The 21,083-nt window shown below is 46.1% G+C and overlaps 1 protein-coding gene across 7 annotated transcripts in view; it reads left to right on the top strand.

Annotated features, from left to right (window-relative positions):
* The first annotated feature begins 125 nt into the window (after nt 1-125).
* Nucleotides 126-21,083, top strand: part of LOC115191509 (clathrin coat assembly protein AP180) — a 60,953-nt gene continuing 39,995 nt past the window's right edge. For 2 of the 7 annotated variants that reach the window (XM_029749332.1, XM_029749335.1), the window contains exons 1-2: nt 132-910; nt 1,023-1,303. In XM_029749332.1, coding sequence (XP_029605192.1) covers nt 1,174-1,303 — 130 coding nt within the window. In that variant the 5' untranslated portion in view covers nt 132-910; nt 1,023-1,173. Of the gene's footprint in view, nt 911-1,022; nt 1,304-21,083 lie in introns of all 7 variants that reach the window. The other 5 variants (XM_029749350.1, XM_029749324.1, XM_029749320.1 and 2 more) reach the window with 5 other exon arrangements.

Below are 21,083 nucleotides of genomic sequence, written 5' to 3'. Positions count from 1 at the left end.
AATATAGGCTAATCCCTGTGCGCAGTGTGTTCGAACCTGGCTTCTAATATTGTGCACCCTTGCAGCAGTGCACACTCGTAAATTAACCCTTTGTCATATTAGCGATATGAGTTCTATACTGTAGGTCTACAGGAATACTCCCCTTTAAGAACGCACGACGGTGAGCGTGGTAGACGTAGGCGTGTGTCGGTTTGTTAATAAAGCGTCACCTGACCCTGGCCTAACACTGACTGCACTGAGGGAAGAGAGGATAGAAAGGCAGACAGATATACACTATAAATAAATAAACGAACGAGTGAATTAAATACACTATTATTTCCAACATCTCCATCTTCATATAGTAGCCTATTCCGCGTCCTTGAATTGGTGCGCCGGTCAGTGTTGGCTACTGCCACAGGGGGAAGAGGCGCATCTGCTGTAGACAAAGAGAGAAGGGCAACGCGCCTATCAGACATTCCTGATCAGAAAAAAAGGTCCGGTAGGAATATTTTAACCCACGAGCCGACAAGGACACTGTGCGTCATTACTACAAAACGGTTATTTTTGAAAGCTCTACATTCTACCCGTGCATTTACCTCCTCCGGTTTACCGTTTTGCGTGCGTCGTGGGGAGTAGAAACACTTGACCGTCAATCCGATGTTCCTGCAAAACGGATAAGGGAATATTCTGTGGATTTTTTATGAAGGTTGGACATTTGGCCAAATCCATTCATTCCGAGGACAAGAAGCGCTGCGCGGTCGCAACGTTTTCAATCTCCTGATTGATTCTTTGTTAGGCCTATTGCTTTATTGCTGTGGTGCGAGGAAATATATTCTATTGCCAGTGTAGTGTTACGTAAGAGCGGCGTTATCCAAGGTGCTGAACTGAACGTTATAACGGGACACAAGGCAAGGGAAGAGAGCAATCTAGCGTAAGTCTAACCATGTCAGAACACACATATAAACGTTACCTAATGATTTAATTTCAAATTATGTCTTTATTTATTTACTTGAGCTAATTTTGAAAATGTGTTACCCATCCAGAAGGTCACAGGCCTATCCGTGAGGGATTTGGAGAGGACCGCACTGCACTGACATCGTTGATACCCATATTCCTGTAGGAAGACAACCTTTTCATATTTTTTTCCTCATTAGTGAAATAAGTTATTAAGGTGGTCGACTACACGGGGAGAAAATGTCGGGGCAGACGCTCACGGATCGTATTGCCGCTGCGCAGTACCAGTTGACGGGATCAGAGGTATCTCGCGCCGTCTGCAAAGCCACCACTCATGAGGTGATGGCGCCCAAGAAAAAGCACCTGGAATGTAAGAGCACTCTCATCCCCACCCTTTTTAGCATATATTGATATTCTGGTCTTTAGGCCTAATCTCCAACTTGATCAGGATAGACAATTGTTTATTCAGAACGCACAGAAACACACATACATACTGTACACACACAGGCAATATCAAGTGTAGAACACATGTCACTGTAAACTGCATCATTTGTATTAGATATCTATGGACAATTTGTTTGACATTCATTAGAATGTCACTAGATGTTAGGCAAATCTTCCACCAATGCATTACATTTCTATGTTCCTGCCCAGCATGTGGGCAGAATGGTAACATTAATTGATGTTTCCATGGAGATGACCCCAATGGTGACCCCTAGTCATCTTACATGTGCAGCCCATAGTGATTGGAGAGAGAGGTGGTTCTAATTCAAGACAGGCTGACATACACAGAGGCCTATAGGTATAATACATGATGCTCTTGTTCACTTGCCCTTGCACACTACCCCTCCCAAACTTCCCTTAACGGATCCATATGGCAGGAGGGCATGTCTTCAAGTCTTCACGGGCTGCAGTGTCTGCTAGTTTTGTTATTGATTAGCTAAAGAGCTCCCTTACTTGGTTTCACAGGTATAGCCTACACACTATGCCGTACATCCACTGACAATGCATGGGCAACAACTCGAAAACAGATATATGTAGCCCGACTATAGGTAGATAGGCCTTTACATCCAAGTTGGCTTATTAACCAGTAGCCAATCTTTCCTGAATTACCACAGAATTGCAACTTCATACCAAACAGCTCTGTTTCTATAAAGACACAGGGTCTGCCTCATGACAAGACATTATTAATCACTGTCATTCAGCCCTGCAGCCTTTGCGTTGTGTGGATGGGTGGTGTTCCACCTGCCTATGTGGTTGTGGTCAGGTGGCCGGCCTAGTCTTAGGCTAGGTCTAGCAGGACTCATGCCTTATACTGTGTGATCCGCTCTCCACTGAATAATGCATTAATCAGCCAACGTCTGGCCTGTATTATTTACACAGCCAAAGGTGGCAATGCTAATGGTAGAGTAGGCAGGAGACTGCTAGGGATTAGTTTAGCATAGCACAGACAGAGAGAGACAATTCACACAATGGCTGTCAAGGGAAAGACCTGAGCTCTTTAGCCAACAAAATATATTTTAATGTTTACTGTACAGTTATAGGATCTTCATTTGATCACCCTGTTGCAGGAGAACTTTCCTGCAATGTACTTCCTGATTTGTCCTTGTTTTGAAGATTGCTCATTAAGAAATGCTAGCGGCCATGACTGATGCCAAAAACCAGAAGTCTTGGGAAGTGTGGTTTGATGTGGGTGTGTTATGTTCACATATCGTACCTTAGCACCGTAGCAACAACATGGCCACTTCCTCAAAATAGTCACTTCCTTAAAATAGTCACAATTAATCTAAGATAAATGAAGAAATCTTTCATTAATTTAGACGTTTTTTCAGAGGAAGTCTTAGTCATGCAATTGTACATCGCCTGTTGTTGATGCTTGTTTTAATATTTTATTACATTTTTACCCTTTTTTCTCCCCAATTTCGTGGTATCCAGTTGGTAGTTAGTCATGTCTCATCACTTGACTCGGGAGAGGCAAAGGTCGAGAGCCGTGCGTCCTCCGAAACACAACCCAACCAAGCCACACTGCTTCTTGACACAATGCCCACTTAACCTGGAAGCCAGCCGCACCAATGTGGCGAAGGAAACACTGTACACCCGGCGACTGAAGTCAGCTTGCACTGCGCCCAGCCTGCCACAGGAGTTGCTAGTGCGCGATGGGACAACGACATCCATGCCGGCCAAACCCTCCCCTAACCCGGATGACACTGGGCCAATTGTGCGCCGCCCCATGGATCTCCCGGTCGCGGCCGGCTGCGACAGAGCTTGGACTCGAACCCAGAATCTCTAGTTGCACACCTTAGACCACTGTGCCACTCGGGAGGCTGTTGGTGCTTGTTGACCCGTGGTGTTGTGCCAGTCCGTGCTTGACACCAGCCCATTGATCCAACATTACCACTCCCTCACTTGGAGTTTTGCTGTGATCACGGAGCTCAGCGGTGTTGTAGGCTACCGGTCCTCGCTTGACCAAGTCCACCAACGCCGAGACTGACAGTCCGTGCTTGACTCTGCCAGTCAGATTTTTTGTATGTTTTTTAAATATTTTTTATTTAACCCTTATTTAACTAGGCAAGTCAGTTAAGAACAAATTCTTATTTACAATGAGAGCCTACACCGGCCAAACCCAGACGATGCTGGGCCAATTGTGCGCCACCCTATGGGACTCCCAATCACGGCCAGTTGTGATAGAGCCTGGAATCGAACCAGGGTGTCTGTAGTGACGCCTCTAGCACTGAGATGCAGTGCCTTAGACCGCTATGCCACTTGGGAGCTCAACCCTAACCCTAACCCAGATAGTTTCATATAGGCGGGAGTTTTGAGCCGGACCTTAATATATATTTAGGTTGGAGTCTCGAACCCGAAACACGATGGGTTGGAGCCAACGGTAAGCATCCAAGACCGATGCCGAGGTAATCGAAGCATACACTGAGACACACTGAAACAAAAAGCAAGTTTTTGTTACCTTTTTCTTGGGACACACTTCTCTTATGTTAAAATTCGTTCTTTGCACACTGATTCAGTGCTGTACACATGATGTCATTCCACCCATGTTAAGAATGTGAAAAACACCTCCCAACTTCAAATGAGCACACACTTTGCGTTCTTTGCGTTGGGATCTGAACATGCTGCTGGAGCGGAGCCTCTGGTTTTCCTTCGGATGAGTCTGCCATTTTTACATCAGCCGATGTCACAAAGTGCTATACAGAAACCCAGCCTAAAACCCCAAACAGCAAGCAATGCAGATGTAGAAGCACAGTGGCTAGGAAAAACTCCCTAGAAAGGCAGGAACCTAGGAAGAAACCTAGATAGGAACCAGGCTCTGAGGGGTGGTCAGTCCTCTTCTGGCTGTGCCGGGTTGAGATTATAATAGTAAATGGCCAAGATGTTCATACGGGGGGGTTGTCAAATAATAATAATAATAATCACAGTGGTTGTAGAGGGGGCAACAGGTCAGCACCTCCGGAGTAATTGTCAGCTTCCCACTCTTATGACACAGACTATGAGCGCTCTGATTATGCTATGTACCACAGCTCTAGCATCATCCAGTCCCAGCCTTCCGGCCAGAAAATATCCTTGTCTAAAATCTTTGAGAGGGCAAGCAGGAACCTCAACTTGGAACATGCACCTCTTGTCATGGTGCACACGTCCAAGTTTGATGAATTCATTTACATTTACGTCATTTAGCAGACGCTGTTATCCAGAGCGACTTACAAATTGGTGCATTCACCTTAAGATATCCAGTGAAACAACCACTTTACAATAGTACATCTATATCTTTTTTTGGGGGGGGGGTTAGAAGGATTACTATATCCTATCCCAGGTATTCCTTAAAGAGGTGGAGTTTTGAGGTGTCTACGGAAGGTGGTGATTGACTCCGCTGTCCTGGCGTTGTGAGGGAGCTTGTTCCACCATTGGGGTGCCAGAGCAGCGAACAGTTTTGACTGGGCTGAGCGGGAACTGTGCTTCCGCAGAGGTAGGGGGGCCAGCAGGCCAGAGGTGGATGAACGCAGTGCCCTTGTTTGGGTGTATGGCCTGATCAGAGCCTGAAGGTAAGGAGGTGCCGTTCCCCTCACAGCTCCGTAGGCAAGCACCATGGTCTTGTAGCAGATGCGAGCTTCAACTGGAAGCCAGTGGAGTGTGCGGAGGAGCGGGGTGACGTGAGAGAACTTGGGAAGGTTGAACACAAGACGGGCTGCGGCGTTCTGGATGAGTTGTAGGGGTTTAATGGCACAGGCAGGGAGCCCCGCCAACAGGGAGTTGCAGTAATCCAGACGGGAGATGACAAGTGCCTGGATTAGGACCTGCGCCGCTTCCTGTGTAAGGCAGGGTCGTACTCTGCGAATGTTGTATAGCATGAACCTACAGGATCGGGTCACCGTCTTGATGTTAGCGGAGAACGACAGGGTGTTGTCCAGGGTCACGCCGAGGCTCTTAGCACTCTGGGAGGAGGACACAATGGACTTGTCCACCGTGATGGCGAGATCATGGAAAGGGCAGTCCTTCCCCGGGAGGAAGAGCAGCTCCGTCTTGCCGAGGTTCAGCTTGAGGTTCTTCAAAGACTGAGACATCCATCCCGTTGTTCAAAGACTTCCAGATTTCAATGCACTTACGCCAAATGACAGAACCCCTGCCATGCCAAGCATATGCACTCGCTTAGCTACACTTTATGGTGCAGATTAGAATGGTTTTGTCGATTTCCCAGCACTGCTTCAGCCACTAGGCTAAGCAATTCAGCAACGAAACTGGCCTTATATCAGTAGGAGCTGCAGGAAAGCCTCTCCGCAAACTATGATGCTGAGCCCATGAAAGAACTGTCTACAGTTACAGATCTGCTCAACCAATGCCTTCAGGGCAATGCTCCGATGGTTGGGAAATCTTTGGCAACACTGTGTGTTGCATGGTGCCACCTATGGTTAGTGCAGTCCAAGCTGAAAAAGAAAGGGTTCAACTCCTAGATGTACCCATATCACCATGCCAGACATTTGGCCCAGCAGGGGCTCACCACCTCCATGTGTCTAAGGAGGACAGATAAGCACAGATGGAGCTTCAGCACCTCATTCCAAAGCATAGAATGCATCAGCCAGCAACCCATTACTCCCGTGCAAGGGCCCCAACTGGGATGCCAAGAAACCAGGCTCAGAATCATGCTGCACCTGCCGTGTCCCCTCTGCACCACAGCATGCAGAGCCTCGCTCCTGATGAGACTCTCTAGCGCAACACAGTTTCCTTGAGCACCACATTTCCAGCTGGAAAGGTCAACAGCCAACAAATGGGTGTTACGCACTCTAACACAAGGCTACGCAGTACAATTTTGTACACGCTTGAGGGTTGTTTTGAAAACAACAGATTGAAACCCTTCTCAAAACCAAATGATGCTCAGAAAACTCCCCGCTCCTGGAAAAGCATGCAATCGATGAGGTAGCTTAACAAAACTGCGGGTTCTATCTATTTTTTTGTACCAAGGGCGGAGATCTTCATCCGATCCTGGACCTAAGGTGCCTGAATCATCATCTTTCAGCACTTCCCTTTAAAATTCTGACAATCAAAACCATCCTTCATTCAGTATAACCAGGTGATTGGTTAATTTCTGTCATTTTGACTTTCCTCTAGGAGCTTATGGCCAGGGAAGTCCCCATCTACATTGAACGTTTATATGGCAGCCATCTCTATGACCAGCTTGTGGTGCATCACCAGGGGCACACCCTCAGGTATCGCAATTCATGAAATGTGCCCGCAGGCTACGGCATCCCAAGGCTCTTTCAGTACCATCATGGGAGTTAGATCTTGTCCTACGATCACTTATGAGCCCAGCATTTGAGCCCCTTCTTCACTTGAGCTATGTGAGCTCTCATTTAAGACTGCCTTTATATTGGCTGTTATTTCAGCCACCCTACCCACCCTTCATGCTTTAATTTAGCAGAAAAAGGATCTAAGGCAGTGCTTTGCCAAATCCAGCATTCTTACCTAAGGTGCCTTCATCACATGCTAGCCATCCCTTAATCCTTCACCCGCCTCCCCACTCATCACAGAAGGGTCGTGAGTTGCATACATTTTTCCCGGTTAGGGCATTGATTGCCTATCATGCTGCAACAAGAACTGTTCGTCAATCAGACAGCTTTTTGTGTGCTATGGGGAGAACACCAAAGGGTGAGCTGTCTCGAAACAGAGACTGGCACATTAGATTACCAATACAGTGTCAAAATCTTCAAGCTGCAGTATGTAGACCATCTCCAGACGGCATGGTAGCACACTTCACCAGTGGTATGGCACTTCATGGAACCTGTCCAGAGGGGCCTCCCTGGACTCTATCTGTGCTGCTGCAAGTTGGGCAACACACTTGAGGTCCTACAGCCTCAATTTTATGTCCACACTATCAGTGTGGTCTGTGGTTCGGCACGCTCTCTCAACCCAGATAAGTGAGCATGCCATGAACCTTGTACATACTTACTTATCAATTATGGATGTTCTATACATATCAGGTATGAAGGTAATTCCCAGATGCAGACCACGTTGAATAAACAATAGTTTAATATTCCAACGGGCAGGCAATAGACAGGTCAAGGCAGGCAGGGGTTAGAAAACCAGAGGTGGGGCAACAGTACCGGGCAGCAGGCAGGCTCAAGGTCAGGGTAAGGCAGAGGTCGGTAATCCAGAGGGGAGCAAAGATACCGGTCGGCAGGCAGACTCAGTGTGACAAAGGGCTGTGAGACATGGGTTTGACTCTGGACACATGAAAGGTGGAATGTATATGAAGGGTACGGGGCAACAAAAGACGAACAGCAGAGGGGCTAATGATCTTAGAGATGGGGAACTGGCCGATTAAACTGGGGGGAGAGTTTACAGGATTCCACCCGGAGGGGCAGATCCCGGGTGGATAGCCATACCTTCTGCCCGAGACGATACTGGGGAGCCGGGATCCAATGGCGATTCGCTTGTCGTCGACACCTGTAGGTGGTCTTGAGGAGGGCCGACCGGTCTCTCTGCCAGGTACAACGACAGTGGCGGACAAACATCTGGGCAGAAGGTATGCCGACCTCCTCTTCCTGCTCGGGGAAAAGCAGGGGCTGATACCTTAGGGAACACTCAAATGGTGATAGGCCCGTGGCAGAGCAGGGAAGGGTGTTGCGGGCGTATTCCACCCACACCAGCTGCTGGCTCTAGGTGGTGGGTTGGCGGAGACTAGGCAGTGCAGGGTGGTCTCGAGGTCCTGGTTGGCTCACTCCGACTGACCGTTAGACTGGGGGTGGAACCTGGAGGACAGGCTGGCCGATGACCCAATGACGGTGCAGAACGCCATCCAGAACTGAGACGAGACCTGAGGGCCGTGGTCGGAGACCATGTCCACGGGCAGTCCATGGATCCGGAAGACATGTTGCATCATGAACTGGGCCGTCTCCTTAGCAGAAGGTAACTTGGGGAGAGGAATGAAGTGGTCGGCCTTGGAAAAGTGATCCACCACGGTCAGAATGGTGGTGTTGCCATCAGACGGGGAGACCCATGACAAAGTCCAAGAAGATGTGAGACCAGAGGCAATGAGGGATGGGCAGACATTGGAGGAGGCCAGCCGGAGCTTGTCGAGGGGTCTTGTTCCATGCACAAACTGTGCAGGTGGCGACAAAGGCAGCGACGTCCAGAACCATGGTAGGCCACCAAAAGCATTGTCACACAAAGGCCAGGTTCCGTTGGGAGCCCGGGTGGTAGGCAAGCCTGGGGGAATGGGCCCACCCCAGAACTGCAGAGTGGACAGCGTCAATCACAAACATCCGGTTATCTGGGGCCCCCCCCAGGGTTTGGCTGGGACCACTGCGCCTGCCGGGCCCGTTTCCCAATACCCCAGCTGAGTGCCGTTACCAGGCACAAGGTGGGAAGGATGGTCTCAGGCTCCAGGGTGGTAGCTGTAGGGTTATAGTGGCGAGACAGGGCATCTGGCTTGACATTCTTGGACCCTGGCCTGTAGGAGAGGGAAAAGTTGAACCGGGTAAACAGCAGGACCCATCTTGCATGCCTGGAGTTGAGGCGCTTGGCGGTGCGGAGATACTCCAGTTTTTTGTGGTTGGTCCACACAATGAACTGATGCTCCGCCCTTTCGAGCCAGTGCCTCCATTCCTCCAATGCCATCTTCACCGCGAGAAGCTCCCGATTCCCCACATCGTAGGGTCTGGATGAACCAGGATCAGAGCCGTGCTGAAGCGGTGTGTAAGGTCCCGGAACGCCTGGTCCGCGGGCGTGGACCACGTGAACGGAACCTTGGTAGAGGTGAGGGCAGACGGGGAGGCCAAGGTGCTGTAATCCCGGATAAAGCAATGATAAAAGTTGGTGAACCCCAGGAAGCATTGCAGCTGCATCCTGGACGTAGGCTGAGGCCAATCCACCACAGTTTTCACCTTCTGGGGATCCATCTTGACGCTCTCAGCAGAGAGGATGAAGCCCAGAAAGGGAATGGTGGAGCGATGGAACTCGCACTTTTCTGCCTTAACGAACAACTTGTTCTCCAGAAGGCGCTGGAGAACCTGCCGGACATGGAGCACATGTTCTTGGGGGGAGCGGCAGAAGACGAGGATGTCCTCAATGTAGACAAAAATGAACCGGTTCAGCATGTCGTGGAGAACGTCATTCACTAGAGCCTGGAACACACCATACATTTATTAAACATAAGAATGAGTGTGAGTTTATGTCACAACCCTGCTCGTGGGAAGTGACAAAGAGCTCTTATAGGACCAGGGCACAAATAATAATATAATAATAATCAATATTATTGCTCTTTATTTAACCATCTTACATATAAAACCTTATTTTGTTCATCGAAAATTGTGAATAACTCACCACAGGTTAATGAGAAGGTTATGCTTGAAAGGATGCACATAACTCTGCAATGTTGGGTTGTATTGGAGATAGTCTCAGTCTTAAATAATTTTCCACACACAGTCTGTGCCTGTATTTAGTTTTCATGCTGGTGAGGGCCGAAAATCCACTCTCACATAGACTCGATTTTGTCCCGCACATTGAATATAGTTGCGGAGAGTCCCTGTAATCCTAGATTCAGATCATTCAGGCGGAAAAAAACTCACCCAGATAGGCCAGTCGTGTGAAAATTATGGTCAGTAGGGAAGACTTTAAGCTCGTCTCTCAATTCATAAAAAACATGTCAATACTTTTCCCCTTGATAACCAGTATGTTGTAAAAGCGTTACATGGTCGCTGCCCATATCATTGCATAGTGCAGAAAATACACGAGAGTTCAGGGGCCTTACTTTAACAAAGTTATCAATTTTCACTGTAGTGTCCAAAACGTCTTTCAAGCTGTCAGGCATTCCCTTGGCAGCAAGAGCCTCTCGGTGGATGCTGCAGTGTACCCAAGTGGCATCGGGAGCAAGGAGCAGCTGCTTGCACGCGCGTTACCACTCCACTATGTTTCCCTGTCATGGCTTTTCCACAATCAGTACAGATTCCAACACATCTTGACCACCAAAGTCAATTTGATGTCACAAAGCTGTTCAGTACTTATATCCTCTCCTGTTATGTCCTCTCAGTACTTATATCCTCTCCTGTTGTCCTGGTTTCCAGTGGTTTGCAGAAGAGGATGTCTTTCTTAATTTACCACCCATAAACGTAGCGGACATATACCAGGAGCTGTGCCAGGCCCGCCACATTGACTCATCCAGATGTAATGCATAGAATTCACTGACTTGTATGTGAAGCAGGCATTGTCTGTATAGTTTTTTTGGCCTTTCCCCAAAGCATTAAGTCCTCCACAATAGCATGGGGCTTGCCTGTCCTAGCCACTCGGTAGCTCACCATATAAGACGCTTCTAGCCCCTTCTTATTAATGGTATCTGTTGCTTTTATACATGTCTTACTACTCGAAAGTCGGTTTAGTTCTTGCTCAAAAAACTCCTGTGGTTTATTTTTCAAATTGGCATGTTTTGTTTATAAGTGAAGGTTTCATCAAGTTGTGAGATATAGTACTTTTGCACACATAACACACTGTGCCTGAGGATTTACTTATTAATTTAACTAGGTGAGTCAGTTAAGAACAAATTCTTACTTACAGTGACGGCCTACCAGGGAACAGTGGTTTAACTGCCTTGTTCAGGGGCAGAACAACAGATTTTTACCTTGTCAGCTCGGGGATTTGATCCAGCAACCTTTTAGTTACTGGCCCAACACTCAAACCACTAGACTACCTGCTGCCCGGAGGAAAGGCACTACTCCCAATATAAGTGAACCCCAAATCAATGTAGTTCTCATCATATTTGCGCCTCTTCGATGGTCCAACATCCCTGTCTGTTGTTCAGTGCTTTCTATTTTTATTAGTCACATGCTGAATACAACATGTAGACCTTACAGTGAAATGCTTACTTACTAGCCCCTAACCAACAATGCAGTTAAAAAATGAATAAGAAATGAAAGTAACAAGTAATTAAAGAGCAGCAGTAAAATAACAATAGCGAGACTATATACGGGGGGGGGGTACTGGTACAGAGTCAATGTGCGGGGGCACCGGTTAGTTGCGGTAATATGTACATGTAGGTAGAGTTATTGAAGTGACTATGCATAGATGATAACAACTGAGAGTAGGAGGAATGTAAAGGGGGGGCGGGGGCAATGCAAATAGTCGGGGTAGCCATTTGATTAGATGTTCAGGAGTCTTATGGCTTGGGGGTAGAAGCTGTTTAGAAGCCTCTTGGACCTAGACTTGGCACTCCGGTATCGCTTGCCGTGCAGTAGCAGAGAGATCAGTCTATGACTAGGGTGGCTGGAGTCTTTTAGGGCCTTCCTCTGATACCGCCTGCTATAGAGGTCCTGGATGGCAGGAAGCTTGGCCCCAGGGATGTACTGGACCATACCCTCTGTAGTGCCTTGCATTCGGAGGCCGAGCAGTTGCCATACCAGGCAGTGATGCAACCAGTCAGGATGCTCTTGATGGTGCAGCTGTAGAATCTTTTGAGGATGTGAGGACCCAAGCCAAATCTTTTCAGTCTTCTGAGGGGGAATAGGTTTTGTCGTGCCCTCTTCACAACTGTCTTGGTGTGCTTGAACCATGTTATTTTGTTGGTGATGTGGACACCAGCTCTCAACCTGCTCCACTACACCCCCATCGATGAGAATGGGGGCGTGCTCAGTCCTCTTTTTCCTGTAGTCCACAATCATCTCCTTTGTCTTGATCATGTTGAGGGAGTAGTTGTTGTCCTGGCACCACATGGACAGGTCTTGGATCTCCTCCCCATAGGGTGTTTCGTCGTTGTCGGTGATCAGACACTGTTGTGTCATCGGCAAACTTAATGATGGTGTTGTCCCTGGCCGTGCAGTCATGAGTGAACAGGGATTTTTACCTTTATTTAACTAGGCAAGTGAGTTAAGAACAAATTCTTATTTTCAATGACGGCCTAGGAACAGCGGGTTAACTGTCTTGTTCAGGGGCAGAACGACAGATTTTGTACCTTGTCAGGTCTGGGATTTGATCTAGCAACCTTTGGGTTATTAGTCCAACGCTCTAACCACTAGGCTACGCTGCCGAGTACAGGAGGAGACTGAGCACACACCCCTGAGGGGCGCCTGTGTTGAGGATCAGCATGGCAGATGTGTTGTTACCTACCTGGGGGCAGCCCGTCAGGAAGTCCAGGATACAGTTGCAGAGGGAGGTGTTTAGACCCAGGGTCGCTAGCTTATTGATGAGCTTTGAGTGCACTATGGTGTTGAACACTGAAATGTAGTCAATTAATAGCATTCTCACATAGGTGTTCCCAGAGGTGGGACCAAGTCATTGTTTTACAAGTCACAAGTAATTCTCAAGTCTTAGCACTCAAGTCCCAAGTCAAGTCCCAAGTCAAGACAGGCAAGTCCGAGTCAAGTCTCAAGTCAAGACCAACAAGTCTCAAGTCCAGTCTCAAATCCTAAACTTGAGTTTCGAGTCCTAAACAAGTCATAATGTGCTCTTCAGCAAATGTAATACCATTTCATATTTTAAACAAGACTAATAGTTAGTATATTACATTTACACAAATCATGAATGCCTTTAAAAATATATATATTTATTACTTTCCAAATAAACTTTATATTTCCATGGAAATACATGGGTAGCCATAAGAAAGCCCCCCATAGCGATCGACTATCGAGGATCGATATGGGGCGCAATCGGGCGATGTAGGCTTGTACACAATCGCCCAAACTTAACACACACACACACATACTGTGTGTGTGGTTACAGTACGCTAACATATGTCAATGTCAGGCAGGATTTAGGCTACCAACTGCCTAGCTAGTCGTAGCTCAATCTTGGGTGCAATGATCACGTTCCCGCACTGACTGACTGTGTGGAGGCTCATTGATTTAACGTTACGTTAGCCAACATGCTACACTAGCAAAGTTATGAATGATATAGCTGTCGGCTATATTAGCCACAACTTACCGTTCTTTGTGCAGCTTCAAATGTCGAACAAAGTTTGAAATTGTTGCGCCTCCGTGTGTCATTTTCTTCCCACATGTTTTGCAAGTTGCATCCGTTTTTTGTTGATACAGCGTAGTCTTTATATCCGAAAATAATAATTTTTGGTATCATCTTTCCAAGAGCTCCATCTGAATTCAACCACCGACGTTCCTCTGCACTGGCACGCGCAACTTTTTCTCAGCTGGCACAATTTGATTGGCTGCTGTCCGATTCAAACTGTAATCCGTTAAATGAAGAGTTGATGTGCTGCACACTTTTTTGAATAGCATAATTTTTTATATTTGGGCTTGGGGAGGGTATCAAGTCAGTTCGAGTCAAAAGGCTCAAGTCCAAGTTAAGTCACCAGTCATTGGTGTTAAAGTCGAGTTGCAAGTCATCATATTTGTGACTCGAGTCTAAGTCATGTGACTCGAGTCCACACCTCTGGGTGTTCCTTTTGTCCAGGTGGGAAAGGGCAGTGTGGAGTGCAATAGAGATTGCATCATCTGTGGATCTGTTATGGCGGTATGCAAAGTGGAGTGGGTCTAGGGTTTCTGGGATAATGGTGTTGATGTGAGCCATGACCAGCCTTTCAAAGCACTTCATCAATCAATCAATCAACATTTTTTATAAAGCCCTTCTTACATCAGCTGATGTCACAAAGTGCTGTACAGAAACTCAGCCTAAAACCCCAAACAGCAAGCAATGCAGGTGTAGAAGCACGGTGGCTTGGAAAAACTCCCTAGAAAGGCCGGAACCTAGGAAGAAACCTAGAGAGGAACCAGGCTATGAGGGGTGGCCAGTCCTCTTCTGGCTGTGCCGGGTGGAGATTATAACAGAACATGGCCAAGATGTTCAATTGTTCATAGATGACCAGCAGGGTCAAATAATAATGACAGTAGTTGTAGAGAGTGCAACAGGTAAACACCTCAGGAGTAAATGTCTGTTGGCTTTTCATAGCCGATCCTTCAGAGTATCTCTACTGCTCCTGCTGTCTCTAGATAGTTGAACAGTAGGTCATGGACAGGTAGCACGTCTGGTGAACAGGTCAGGGTTCCAAAGCCGAAGGCAGAACAGTTGAAACTGGAGCAGCAGCATGACCAGGTGGACTGGGGTCAGCAAGGAGTCATCAGGCCAGGTAGTCCTGAGGCATAGTCCTAGGGCTCAGGTCCTCAGAGAGAGAGAGAGAGAGAGAGAGAGAGAGAGAAATAAAGAAAGACAAAGAGAGAGAGAATTAGAGAGCATACTTAAATTCACACAGGACACCAGATAAGACAGGAGAAATACTCCAGATATAACAGACTGACCCTAGCTCCCCGACACATAAACTATTGCAGCATAAATACTGGAGGCTGAGACAGGAGTGGTCTGGAGACTCTGTGGCCCCGGCCGACGATACCCCCGGACAGGGCCAAGCAGGCAGGATATAACCCCACCCACTTTGCCAAAGCACAGCCCCCACAGCACTAGAGGGATACCTTCAACCACCAACTTACCATCCTGAGACAAGGCCGAGTATAGCCCACAAAGATCTCCCCCACGGCATGAACCCAAGGGGGGGCGCCGACCCGGAAAGGAAGATCACGTCAGTGACTCAACTCACTCAAGTGACGCACCCCTCCTAGGGATGGCATGGAAGAGCACAAGTAAGCCAGTGACTCAGCCCCTGTAATAGGGTTTGAGGCAGAGAATCCCAGCGGAGAGAGGGGAACCGGCCAGGCAGAGACAGCAAGGGCGGTTCGTTGCTCCAGTGCCTTTCTGTTCACCTTCACACTCCTAGGACAGACTACACTCAATCATAGGACCTACTGAAGAGATGAGTCTTCAATAAAGACTTAAAGGTCGAGACCAAGTCTATGTCTCTCACATGGATAGACAGACTATTCCATAAAAATGGAGCTCTAAAGGAGAAAGCCCTGCCTCCAGCTGTTCGCTTAGAAATTGTAGGGACAGAAAGGAGGCCTGCGCCTTGGGACCGTAGTGTACGTGTAGGTATGTACGGCAGGACCAAATCGGAAAGATAGGTAGGAGCAAGCCCATGTAATGCTTTGTAGGTTAGCAGTAAAACCTTGAAATCAGCCCTTGCCTTAACAGGAAGCCAGTGTAGAGAGGCTAGCACTGGAGAAATATAATCACATTTTTTGGTTATAGTCAAGATTCTAGCAGCCGTGTTTAGCACTAACTGAAGGTTATTTAGTGCTTTATCCGGGTAGCCGGAAAGTAGAGCATTGCAGTAGTCTAACCTAGAAATGACAAAAGCATGGATTAATTTTTCTGCCTCATTTTTTGGACAGGAAATTTCAGATTTTTGCAATGTTATGTAGATGGAAAAAAGCTGTCCTTGAAACAGTCTTGATATGTTCGTCAAAAGAGAGATCAGGGTCCAGAGTAACACCGAGGTCCTTCACAGTTTTAATTGAGACGACTGTACAACCACCAACATTAGTTGTCAGATTCAACAGACGATCACTTTGTTTCTTGGGACCTAGAACTAGCATCTCTGTTTTGTCCGAGTTTAAAAATGGAACGTTTGCTGCAATCCACTTCCTTATGTCTGAAACAAAGGCTTCCAGGGAGGGCAATTTTGGGGCATCACCATGTTTCATTGAAATGTACAGCTGTATGTCGTCTGCATAGCAGTGAAAGTTACTAAGAATCACTAAGAGGTAAAATATATAGTGAAAACAATAGTGGTCCTAAAACGGAACCTTGAGGAACACCAAAATGTACAGTTGATTTGTCAGAGGACAAACCATCCACAGAGACAAACTGATATCTTTCCGACAGATAAGATCTAAACCAGGCCAGAACTTGTCCGTGTAGACCAATTTGGGTTTCCAATCTCTCCAAAAGAATGTGGTGATCGATGATATCAAAAGCAGCACTAAGGTCTAGGAACACAAGGACAGATGCATAGCCAAGGTCTGACACCATTAACCTCTTACATCTGCTCCAATATCCAATGATGGGCGTGGTTCGAAATACAAATTCCTCTAAAATCCGAAAACTTCCATTTTTCAAACATATGACTATTTTACAGCATTTTAAAGACAAGACTTTCGTTAATCTAACCACACTGTACGATTTCAAAAAGGCTTTACAGCGAAAGCAAAACATTAGATTATGTCAGCAGAGTACCCAGCCAGAAATAATCAGACACCCATTTTTCAAGCTAGCATATAATGTCACAAAAACCCAGAAGACAGCTAAATGCAGCACTAACCTTTGATGATCTTCATCAGATGACACACCTAGGACATTATGTTATACAATACATGCATGTTTTGTTCAATCAAGTTCATATTTATATAAAAAAACAGCTTTTTACATTAGCATGTGACGTTCAGAACTAGCATACCCCCCGCAAACTTCCGGGGAATTTACTAACAATTTACTAAATTACTCACGATAAACGTTCACAAAAAGCATAACAATTATTTTAAGAATTATAGCTACAGAACTCCTCTATGCACTCGATATGTCCGATTTTAAAATAGCTTTTTGGTGAAAGCACATTTTGCAATATTCTAAGTACATAGCCCAGCCATCACGGGCTAGCTATTTAGACACCCGGCAAGTTTAGCCTTCACCAAAATCAGATTTACTATAAGAAAAATGGTCTTACCTTTCCTGTTCTTCGTCAGAATGCACTCCCAGGACTTCTACTTCAATAACAAATGTTGGTTTGGTCCCAAATAATCCATCGTTATATCCAAACAGCGGCGTTTTGTTCGTGCGTTCTAGACACTATCCGAATGGTAAAGAAGGGTCGTGCGCATGGCGCATTTCGTGACAAAAAAATTCTAAATATTCCATTACCGTACTTCGAAGCATGTCAACCGCTGTTTAAAATCAATTTTTATGCAATTTATCTCGTAACAAAGCGATAATATTCCGACCGGGAATCTGCGTTTCGGTAAAAAGAGGGAAAAACAGAAAGGCGGGGGCGGCCAGTGCACGAGCATGAAGCCCTTTGTCCTCTGATAGACCACTTAGCAAAAGCGCTTGTGTGTTTCAGCCAGGGCTTTGAATTACGTCATTCAGGTTTTTCCCGGGCTCTGAGAGCCCATTGGAGCCGTAGGAAGTGTCACGTAACAGCAGAGATCCTTTGTAATGAATAGAGATGACAAAGAAGGGCAAGAAATGGTCAGACAGGGTACTTCCTGTACAGAATCTTCTCACGTTTTGGCCTGCCAAATGAGTTCTGTTATACTCACAGACACCATTCAAACAGTTTTAGAAACGTTGGAGTGTTTTCTATCCAAAGCTAATAATTATATGCATATTCTAGTTTCTGGGCAGGACTAATAATCAGATTAAATCGGGTACGTTTTTTATCCAGCCGTGAAAATACTGCCCCCTAGCCATAAGAGGTTAAAAGGTCATTTACCACCTTCACAAGTGGAGTCTCAGTGCTGTGATGGGGTCTAAAACCAGACTGAAGTGTTTCGTATACATTGTTTGTCTTCAGGAAGGCAGTGAGTTGCTGCGCAACAGCTTTTTCAATTTTTTTTGAGAGGAATCGGAGATTCGATATAGGCCGATAGTTTTTTATATTGTCTGGGTCAAGGTTTTTCAAGAGAGGCTTTATTACTGCCACTTTTAGTGAGTTCTGTACACATCTCGTCGATAGAGAGCCATTTATTATGTTCACCATAGGAGGGCCAAGCAAGGAAGCAGCTCTTTCAGTAGTTTAGTTGGAATAGGGTCCAGTATGCAGCTTGAAGGTTCAGAGGCAATTATTATTTTCATCAATGTGTCAAGAGATATAGTATTAAAAACTTGAGTGTCTCCCTTGATCCTAGGTCCTGGCAGAGTTGTGCAAACTCAGGACAACTGAGCTTTGGAGGAATACGTAGATTTAAAGAGGAGTCCGTAATTTGCTTTCTAATGATCATGATCTTTTCATCAAAGAAGTTCATGAATTTATCACTGCTGAAGTGAAAACCATCCTCTCTTGGGGAATGCTGCTTTTTAGTTGGCTTTGCGACAGTATCAAAAATACATTTTGGATTGTTCTTATTTTCCTCAATTAAGTTGGATAAATAGGATGATCAAGCAGCAGTGAGGGCTCTTCAATACTGCACGGTACTGTCTTTCCAAGCTAGTTGGAAGACTTCCAGTTTGGTGTAAAGCCATTTCTGTTCCAATGTTCTGGAAGCTAGCTTCAGAGCTTGGGTATTTTCTGTATACCAGGAAGCTAGTTTCTTATGACAGATGTTTTCTGTTTGTAGGGGTGCGACTGCACCTAGGGTATTACGTAAGTTTAAATTGAGTTCCTCAGTTAGGTGGTTAACTGATGTTTGTATTCTGACGTCCTTGGGTAGGTGGAGGGAGTCTGGAAGGGCATCTAGGAATCTTTGGGTTTCCGAGAATTTGTAGCACGGCTTTTGATGATCCTTGGTTGGGGTCTGACCAGATTATTTGTTGCGATTGCAAACGTAATAAAATGGTGGTTCGATAGTCCAGGATTATGAGGAAAAACATGAAGATCCACAACATTTATTCCACGGGGCAAAACTAGGTCCAGACTGTGGCAGTGAGTAGGTCCGGAGACATGTTGGACAAAACCCATTGAGTCGATGATGGCTCCGAAAGCCTTTTGGAGTGGGTCTGTGGACTTTTCCATGTGAATATTAAAGTCACCAAAAATTTGAATATTATCTGTTATGGCTACAAGGTATGATAGGAATTCAGGGAACTCAGTGAGTAACGCTGTATACGGCCCAGGAGGCCTGTAAACAGTAGCTATAAAAAGTAATTGAGTAGGCTGCATAGATTTCATAACTAGAAGCTCAAAAGACGAAAACGCAGACGTTTTTTTTTTGTAAATTGAAATTTGCTATTGTAAATGTTAACAACACTACTGCCATTGCAGGATGCACGGGGATATGGTCACTAGTGTAACCAGGAGGTGAGGCGTCATTTAACACAGTAAATTAATCAGGCTTAAGCCATGTTTCAGTCAGGCCAATCACATCAAGATTATGATAAGTGATTAGTTCATTGACTATAATTGCCTTGGAAGTGAGGGATCTAACATTAATTAGCCATATTTTGAGATGTGAGTTATCACAATCTCTGTCGATAATGACAGGAATGGAGGAGGTCTTTATTCCAGTGAGATTGCTAAGGCGAACACCACCATGTTTAGTTTTGCCCAACCTAGATCGAAGCACAGACACGGTCTCAATGGGGATAGCTGAGCTGACTACAGTGACTGTGCTAGTGGCAGGCTGGTTATCTCATTGTGGATGTGAGTTCATGGCTACAGACATGAGTGCTATTCGTCTGTAGTCATTTATGCAGGTTACCTTAGTGTTCTTGGGCACAGGGACTATGGTGGTCTGCTTAAAACTTGTTGGTATTACAGACTCGGACAGGGAGAGGTTGAAAATGTTAGTGAAGACATTTGCTAGTTGGTCAGCACATGCTCGCAGTACATGTCCTGGTAATCCGTCTGGCCTTGCGGCCTTGTGAATGTTGATCTGTTTAAAGGTCTTACTCACATCGGCTGTGTAGAGTGTGATCACACAGTCTTCCGGAACAGCTGGCGCTCTCATGCATGTTTCAGTGTTATTTGCCTCAAAGCGAGCATAGAAGCAGTTTAGCTCGTCTGGTACACTTTTGTCACTGGGCATCTCTCGGCTGTGCTTCCCTTTTGTAGTCTGTAATGGTTTGCATGCCCTGCCACATCCGCCGAGCATCAGAGCCGGTGTAGTATGACTCAATCTTAGTCTTGTATTGACACTTCGCCTCTTTGATGGTTCGTCGGAGGGCATAGCGGGATTTCTTATAAGCTTCCGGGTTAGCGTCCCACTCCTTGAAAGCAGCAGCTCTAGCTTTTAGCTCAGTGCAGATGTTGCCTCTAATCCATGGCTTCTGGTTGGGGTATGGACGTACAGTCATTGTGGGGATGATGTCATCGATGCACTTATTTGTGAAGCCAATGACTGAGGTGGTGTACTCCTCAATGCCATCGGAGGAATCCTGAAACATTTTCCAGTCTGTGCTAGCAAAACAGTCCTGTAACTTAGCATCTGCTTCATCAGACCACTGTTTTATTGATCGAGTCACTGGTGCTTCCTGCTTTAATTTTTGCTTGTAAGCAGGAATCAGGAGGATAGAATTATGGTCAGATTTGCCAAATGGAGGGTGAGGGAGAGCTTTGTATGCGTCTCTGTGTGTGGAGTAAAGGTGGTCCAGAGTTTTTTTTCCCATCTGGTTGCACATTTAACATGCTGATAGAAATTTGGTAAGAGGGGTTTAAGTTTCCCTGCATTATAGTCCACGGCTACAAGGAGCGCCGCCTCTGGGTGAGCGTTTTCCTACTTGCTTATGGCGGAATACAGTTCATTCAGTGCGGTCTTTGTGCCAGCCTCAGTCTGTGGTGGTATGTAGACAGCTACGAAAAATACAGATGAAAACTCTCTAAGTAGATACTGTGGTCTACAGCTTATCATGAGATACTCTACCTTAGGCGGGGCAAAACCTCAAGACTTCCTTAGATATCGTACACCAGCTGTTAATTACAAAAATACGTAGTCCGCCGCCCCTTGTCTTACCAGACACCGCTATTCTGTCCTGCTGATACAGCGTATAACCAGCCAGCTGTATGTTGATAATGTTGTCATTCAGCCAGGACTCCATGAAGCATAAGATATTACAGTTTTGAATGTCCCGTTGGTAGTTTACATTTGTTTTACTGCTAGCTAAATGAAGCT

The sequence above is a fragment of the Salmo trutta genome, chromosome 1 (assembly GCF_901001165.1).
Source record: "Salmo trutta chromosome 1, fSalTru1.1, whole genome shotgun sequence".
Lineage (NCBI taxonomy): Eukaryota > Metazoa > Chordata > Actinopteri > Salmoniformes > Salmonidae > Salmo > Salmo trutta.
Note: the sequence above shows the minus strand (reverse complement) of the source record. Positions and strands in the feature narration are given on the sequence as shown.